At 43.2% G+C, this 7,497-nt stretch overlaps 1 protein-coding gene across 1 annotated transcript; it reads left to right on the forward strand.

Annotated features, from left to right (window-relative positions):
- Positions 1-6,074: 6,074 nt before the first annotated feature.
- Positions 6,075-7,092, forward strand: LOC120281281 (UDP-glycosyltransferase 73C1-like). The gene is made up of 4 exons (XM_039288143.1): positions 6,075-6,300; positions 6,356-6,429; positions 6,482-6,726; positions 6,825-7,092. The coding sequence occupies exons 1-4, from the start codon at positions 6,075-6,077 to the stop codon at positions 7,090-7,092; spliced, it is 813 nt and encodes a 270-aa protein (XP_039144077.1).
- Positions 7,093-7,497: the final 405 nt, after the last annotated feature.

Below are 7,497 nucleotides of genomic sequence, written 5' to 3' on the forward strand. Positions count from 1 at the left end.
TCCCATTACAAAAGTCCACCTCTGAAAAATCCAACAAAGTGATTCATGAGACCATCTCCAAGCAATTAGCCTTTTCAATGGCCAGTTGGATCCTTTGTAGCTTTTGGACTTTGTAGGCCCAAGTGCTTCAGCATGGATGCCCATCCCTATATTCATATTCCTTTGTTGCTTTTTGATGGGTACTAGGCCGAGGTTTTTGACCCATCTACACATGCCTCCTTGAGAATGGAAAAACTCTTTGTAAAACCTGGCCAACAAATTCTATTTGACCCACCTTCTCATTTTGCAAGAGTGGATCCCACCACTACTTTTTGCTTCTCATAACTTGTAAGATAAACGGATCCCACCACATCAAGTGGGTGATTTTCCACATGATTGGGTTCAAATTGGTGACAATCTGCATCCAAAATCTTGGAATTTCTGATGGCGTACGGCCCCCCAATTCCCTCAAGCTCCCCCAGCTCTACACATGTTGCAGAAGTGATAGGGGTGCAAGAACAGGCCCATCCGACTAATAGGCTCCACCTCTTCCTTAGAGATAGAATTGGATCTCATGTCATTACGTGACACATGAGATTTTAGATGCATATAAATGAAAATCACATCTTTCTGCGCATATAGTGAAACGTCCCCTTCAATACTGGGATGATCGACATGCTTGTACATAAGTTGTCCTTGTCTGCCTGTGCCATTGCCACCCATACGACTCCCATTACAACTAACGGTCTGTCTTGATGATCCAACTGGTAGCGACCTCCTTGATAATGGTGACCGGTGGCACATTCCGCCATATCGGGAGGAAACCTCCAATGGGTGGGGGAACATTGCACGAGGCGAGATCGAGCGCGATCTCCATTGCGGTGTCCATACAGCGGGAGGCTGGAATCCTCTGCCATTATGAGCCTTGCCACCTAGTCAATTACCAAACTTTGTCCGTCCTCGCTCCATCCTCCACCATGGTGGGTTATCTTCACCTCCACAAAAGGTATTTCCTTCAGATTCACCGCAGGGTCTTCAGCTACGTCGTTCGTCGTCCCCACGTCCCGTTGGTCCTAATGGATCAGCGCCTTATCCTTTGTTGCAGTGGAGAACTCATGATTATAATGAGATCCTACGCTACCTCCACTTGTCGCCAGCAGGGTTAGGGGAGATTGAAGAGAGCCAACATTCATTGTCACCTTGCCTTTGCACTCTTGAGGAACTTCAACAGTGAAAAGACACTGGGGCCGAATGGAGTAAAGGCCTGCTCTGAATCTTAATCCTCTCCTTCACTTGCTCTGAATCTTAGTCCTCTCCTTTGTCGCTCCCCTCTTGCCATGGCAAGCGGGGAAAGGCATTCGGCCCCCCTTCCCCCTCCTTCGCAGCCCAAGTCCTTGGCACAAATCGCTTCTTCCCTTCACCAATCGACAGATAATTCTCCCCTGCATAATGCACAAATGCTCACCAAACTCAAGGAAACTACCACTGATTTTGTCCGCATTGATAGAGACGCCATGAGCAGAGCCAGATTAAAGTTCCAATATGCGCTTTATGGGAAGCTCTTTGGCAATCCCCTCCTTTCGCTGAAGTAAAAAACCGATCTTACTACCAAATGGAGTGCTTATGGAGATATTAGCATCTCCGATCTCCCTAATGGGTTTATCTTAATTAGGTGTTCCTCTCAGAAAGCAATGCAGCAGCTTCTCCTCGGCGGTCCTTGAGTCCGTTAGCGGCATTATACTCCAGCTATCTCCTTGGAAACCCTTCTTCGAACCTATATTCGCCAAGCTAAGCACCGCTGCTATTTAGTTGCAGCTTCATAATCTTCTGTGGAGTTCTGGGAAGGAGAAACTCTGGAAACTATTGCCGGCCAGTTTGGTACTTTGCTCAAGGTGGATGATTTCATTACATTCCTTAGCAGGTCCAAATACGCCCGAATCTGTGTTGAAATTGACTTATCTAAAACCGCTCATTTTGGGGTTTTCTAGATTGGGGATGATATACACAAGGTGTTTGTCGTTGTTCAATATGTCAGACGGCGTTATGTGTTTTCTTTATATTTCGAACATTGTAGTTTCCATTGCTTTTGAAGTTTATTGTCCTTGTTAGATGTTGTTACGCCTAGTGGGAGATAGGTTTTGAGATCTTGCGTGCCTATTTGGTTAAGACCTTGTAGGTATATGGCCGTTTGTCAACAATTAGATTCGAGGCATGACAAGCTATCTGTTTGCTGTACTATTTTTACTCTTTTTTAATAAATCAGTAGTTCATTCATTTTATTAAAAAAAACAAAAACAAAAAACTTAGCTCATGTTTTTCACACCCACACGCACTGTACGCACCACCGTTCAAGTATTAATTAGATATAGCGCAATTTTTACTGCATTATACAATGATAGTTCTATTGAATGATTAATGAAAGAATTTCATGACAGTGCTAGCGTAAGCATTCTGGATTTATCGGTGGGCAAACATACGAGTAGTGGTACTAGGCAAACCTTAACCAAGATGCGGTAAATCTACGTTTACTAGTTTCGAGTGTTAAATTAAAGGTGGATGTTGCTACCAAAATTGGCAAAACATTTGCAACTCTTCTTGGCAATATTTTTTTCATATCAGACAGCCATTATTGCCATTATTTCTGATTCTCCTTCACTATCAAATTAAATTGATGGGCGGAGGCGTGCGTCTCACTTCGACCCGGAGGGCCGGCCGGTCTTCGTGTCTTTGCGTCTCTCCCGGCCCATTTTTGTGGAGGATGGCGAGGAGGACGAAGAGGGTGAGTTCGCTTCATCGTTAAACCCGTTGTTTGGGGAGAAGCGGGCGTCATCGGTGCCAAGCTTGGAAGCGCTTCTTAAGGTTGAAGAAGGCGGAGGGAAGGACAACTTGGGCTGAGCGAGGGTTGTAGATGGTTTGGCTTTCTCTCATGGGAAGCGTCTGGGCGGTGGAGCTTGGCTCCTGCGAGGTGAGATTGGAAGTGGGACTAGTGGTGGATGTGGTGGAGCTTGGGCTCCGCGATGGCGGACTAGAGAACAGGCCTCTTAAGCCAGTGGTGTAGCGGAGCTCCCACATCTTGGACTCGAGGCTCGGGAGACACGGTGGAGATCAGCGCCCGCAGTTGCAATTGGCGCCTGCCCTGGTGGTTTGAATGAACTTAGGACAATGGAGCTTGGCTCTCGTAATAGTGGCTCGCCGATGATGGGGGCAAGAGGAGAATGCGACTCATGCGGTTAAGGTTGAGTGAGCTCCCACAGGTCGCGAGGATGGTAAGGAGTGGAGCTTAGCTCCCCTCAGGGGTGGTTACAAGCTAAATAGGCGGAAGGATGTAGAGAATCGGGTGGCGATGGTTGGTGCGCTCCCTCGCCCAGGAAGAAGACGAGGGTGGAGATTAGCGGGATGGATAGCACGACTCGGGTAGGCGTCGGTTGAATTGCATTCCCAGCGGTAGTGAGGAAGACTAGGGTGGAGCTTAGCTACGCCATCGTTGAAGCGGGTTGCGGTGAGCGTGGCTCCACTTCTGCCCTGGGGACGGTGGCAGTGCTGCGACCATCGAGGTCATCACGGTGTTCGGTGGCGGATGGTCTTAGCGGGAAGAAGCCGTCGGGCGAGAGCCTTCTCGGTCCGTTGAACTTCAGTGGATATGGACGGGAGGCTCGAGAGGACGACGTGTGGAGCATGGGATGGTTCGTGCGTTGGCCGAGGCATGTTGTAGGTCTGCTGGCTCGCTTGGAGAGGGAGTTCGGGCTGTGATGTTCGAGGTTTCGGGTTGTGTGGATGTAGGTATGTTCCCCTCGGGAGTGGCGAGCAATCCCTCCTCGGTGTCACCATTTCATTGAGTCTAAATACTTGGGTGTTGGGCTCTCATTGGTTGGGGATCCTTTTCGGTTTTAAACCGTCTTCAATGTGGACCATGTTATTAATGCTATGTGGGTGGGCGGTAATCCGATCGACTGGTTGGAGGGACTCCACATATTGGAATTGGGCCGGGTGGGCCCCTAGCGTTTGTGTTTGCCTTTGGTTGGGTACTGTATTCATCTTTTTGGTAGGCCCAAGAACAATATTATGTATCTGAAGTCTTTGCCACTACTGGTTTGTTGCTCTCTGGAGATAATAGAGCCTCATGTCGACATCCACGGTGGTGCGACAATTCGATGTGAAAGGTCCGGAGCTTTTTGGGGGTATAGGCTTTTTGCTCGTACACTCGATCGGTGAGGTGCTTTTTAGTCGTCACCTATCTTTTTCCTCTCCCTCGTTGTTTCAGGTGTTTTGTTTGTGTTTTCACATCTAGTGGATATGTTGTACCTTTTTATCTTCTTTTTTTAATATTAATGGTCTATTCATTTTTTTCAAAAAAATATATATATATATTTATATGAAATAGATTTTAAAGAAAAAGACTAGAAAAATTTAATATTTAATAGAAATTATTGAAATGCATCACAATCTTAATTTCCAAAAGACTAAAAAAGTCTTTCGGATATTTATGGTAATTTTAATTCTAAGCAAACCAAAATTCTCTCTCCTCAGAGCCATCCATATAAATTTTTTGGGATGGTTTTTGAGTTTAATATTTTAATTCTCACAATAATAAGATATAAAATATAATATATTTAAAAATAGTGTAGTAATTTACTATAGTCATATTTTGATATTTAGTTACTATATATGATTATGGCAATCAACATGATAATGTACCAAAGTTTTTAAAATACTGCTAAACTTGAAATATTTAGCAAATTTAAAACAATTATTGAAAAAAATTCAAGTACAAAGCAAAATTCATATATACGAGTAATATACTTATTACGCATAATAATTAAAATATGTAGAAAACAAGTAAAAAAATGCCAAATCAAAAATAATACTTAAATGTTAAAATTTTTTTAATTTTTAAGTGAAGGAGTGATTAAATCTAATTATTAAAAATCACGAGACAAACTCATCTTAAAAAAATTACATTTTTAAAGGTAAAAATTGTTCAAAAAAATTTAAGCACAAGCTACCACATTACTCCATAATCCAAAAATAAACACTTGATTTTTGAGATAATAATGTGATTGAGTAAGTTTCTCAACAATATTTTATTGTTGAGATTTTTTTAATAACTGTTAAAATTATTGGTGCTATAATTCCAAACAAAATAATTATTGGTGCTATAATTATTGGTATATTGTTGAGATTTTTTTAATAACTGTTAAAATTATTGGTGCTATAATTCCAAACAAAATAATTATTGGTGCTATAATTATTGGTGCTAAAATTGTTACTAGTGCCCTTTTTCTTTTTTCTTTCCTAAACTGGCTCTAGCTTCTTGATGACGTGCAATACAACTACGGTAGTACGGTGTAGTTAATTGGCACACTCCAGTATTCAAAAGGAGCACATCCACGCGTAAGCAAAAATAACCATTCGTTAAAATCCAGCACGGCAGCACTATGTCTCCTTGCGTCAGTACCTATTTGAAGTCCATTGAATCCCATGCCTCGCTTTATTTACCCTTCAACCATTCGTTAATCCAGCACGGCAGCACTATGTCTCATTGCGTCAGTACTATTTCAAGTCCCATTGAATCCCAGGCCTTGCTTTACCCTTATCCCCATAAAACCTTCTTCATCTCTCCACCCACAACCTTCATCCTTCCCAAAGCTCTAGCCTCTCGCATCCATCTCCACAGCCATGATAAAACAAACAACCATCATCAATGACGCCAACAACAGCACTACTACTACACCTCCTCATGTTGTTCTAGTTCCACTATTTGCACAAGGACACATAATCCCCATGCTTGACATGGCACGGCTATTGGCCCAGCGTGGCGTGCTCGTCACCTTCATCACAACACCAGTGAACGCGTCGCGCATCAAACCCATCATAGCCCGCGTGCACGAGTCCAAAACTCCCTATAAACTTCATCGAGATCCCTTTCCCCTGCGCCGAAGCTGGCATCCCCATCCCCTCGGCTGTGAAAAACTTTGACCTCCTCCCTTCCCCAGAACTCTTCCTGAACTTCTTCGACGCTATCCGACTCCTCTCCCATCCGCTCGAGCAACGCCTCAGAGATCTCGTCCCCCCTGCCGACCTGCATGATCAATGACATGTGGAACCCGTGGACAGCAAACGTTGCACGTTCACTCAGCATTCGCCGGCTTGTCTTTCATGGCCCTTCTTGTGCTTTTATCTATTGTAGTTACGTTTTTCAGCTGCATAAGATTTATGAGACTGTTACTGATGAGTTTGAAGATATTACCGTGCCTGGTTTGACTGATGATCATGATGATGATGTTGGTCAGAGTTTTAAGGTTTCTAAAGCGCATTCGTCCGGTTGGTCAAACATGCCTGGTTTTGAGAAGATACGGGATGAGGGTTTTGCATGCAGCGGAGACTGTTGATGGGGTGGTTATGAACACTTTAGATGATGTTGAGCTTATGTTTGTGGAGGCTTATAAGAAGGTGGTTGGAAAAGGATGTTTGGACTGTTGGCCCATTGTGTTTATATGATAAGGATGATGATTTTAGTGCTAGGATTGTGAGAGGGAACAAGACTGCAGTGGATCAAGAGAAGTTGTTTGGTTGGCTTGATTCTATGGAGGAAAACTCGGTGCTTTATGTCAGTTTTGGCACTTTGACACAGATGAAAGTGGGAGAGACATTGGAGATTGGATCAGGACTTGAGGCTTCTGGGGTTCCTTTCATTTGGGTTATTAAGGATGTGGAGAAGTCCCCGGCGGTTGAGGAGTGGTTGGAAGGGTTTGAGAAGAGGATGAGTTTGAGGAGTATTGTGATCAAGGGATGGGCCCCCTACAAGCTGCAATACTCTCACATAAGTCCGTTGGTGGTTTTGTTAGTCATTGTGGGTGGAACTCAACGTTGGAGGCAATATCAAATGGTGTGCCAATGATCACTTGGCCGCAGATTGCAGACCAATTCTTGAATGAGAGGTTGGTTGTGAAGTTCCTGAGGATGGGTATTGCTATTGGAGTGAAGAAGCCTATGTTTTATTTTGGTGAGGATGAGATTTCTGTTAGTAGCTCTGATGTAGAGAGGGCTGTGAGGGGGTTGATGGGTGATGGACAGGAGGCTCAGGAGAGGGAGGATAAGGGCTACAGAGATTAAGGGGAAGGCCATTAAGGCTATGGAAGAAGGTGGCTCTTCTTATGAGAATATAACTATGCTCGTTGAGTACATCAAGCATGCATGAACCTTGCAAGACTTCATAAGGAGCTAAATCTTAATGAATTTGTAATTCTAATTTTTCTTCTTTTTTTTCAAATAAATGTGGGTGTAACTCTCAGTCATTGTTAAGAGAGGGGTGAACTCCGAATCTCTTATTTAGAAAAGAAATAAACTATCATTGTGTTTCTATGGTTCATTCTGCTAAAATTTGACATCTTCAATAATAAAAAATATTTTTACAAAAGTAATCTAATAAGAAATTATTTTTCACTGAACAAATCGAAATTTTTTTTTAAAAAAATCCTTATCAGCGTTATTATTTTTTTAAAAAAAAAACATCATGAG

Source organism: Dioscorea cayenensis, chromosome 17, assembly GCF_009730915.1.
Source record: "Dioscorea cayenensis subsp. rotundata cultivar TDr96_F1 chromosome 17, TDr96_F1_v2_PseudoChromosome.rev07_lg8_w22 25.fasta, whole genome shotgun sequence".
NCBI classification, from domain to species: Eukaryota; Viridiplantae; Streptophyta; class Magnoliopsida; order Dioscoreales; family Dioscoreaceae; genus Dioscorea; species Dioscorea cayenensis.

Coding starts and splice junctions, on each gene's coding strand:
- LOC120281281 (XM_039288143.1), top strand. CDS start 6,075: ATGTGGAACCCGTGGACAGCAAACGTTGCACGTTCACTCAGCATTCGC. Junction 6,301..6,355: donor TTCTAAAGCGCATTCGTCCG/GTTGGTCAAACA, acceptor TTTTGCATGCAG/CGGAGACTGTTGATGGGGTG. Junction 6,430..6,481: donor TTGTGGAGGCTTATAAGAAG/GTGGTTGGAAAA, acceptor TTATATGATAAG/GATGATGATTTTAGTGCTAG.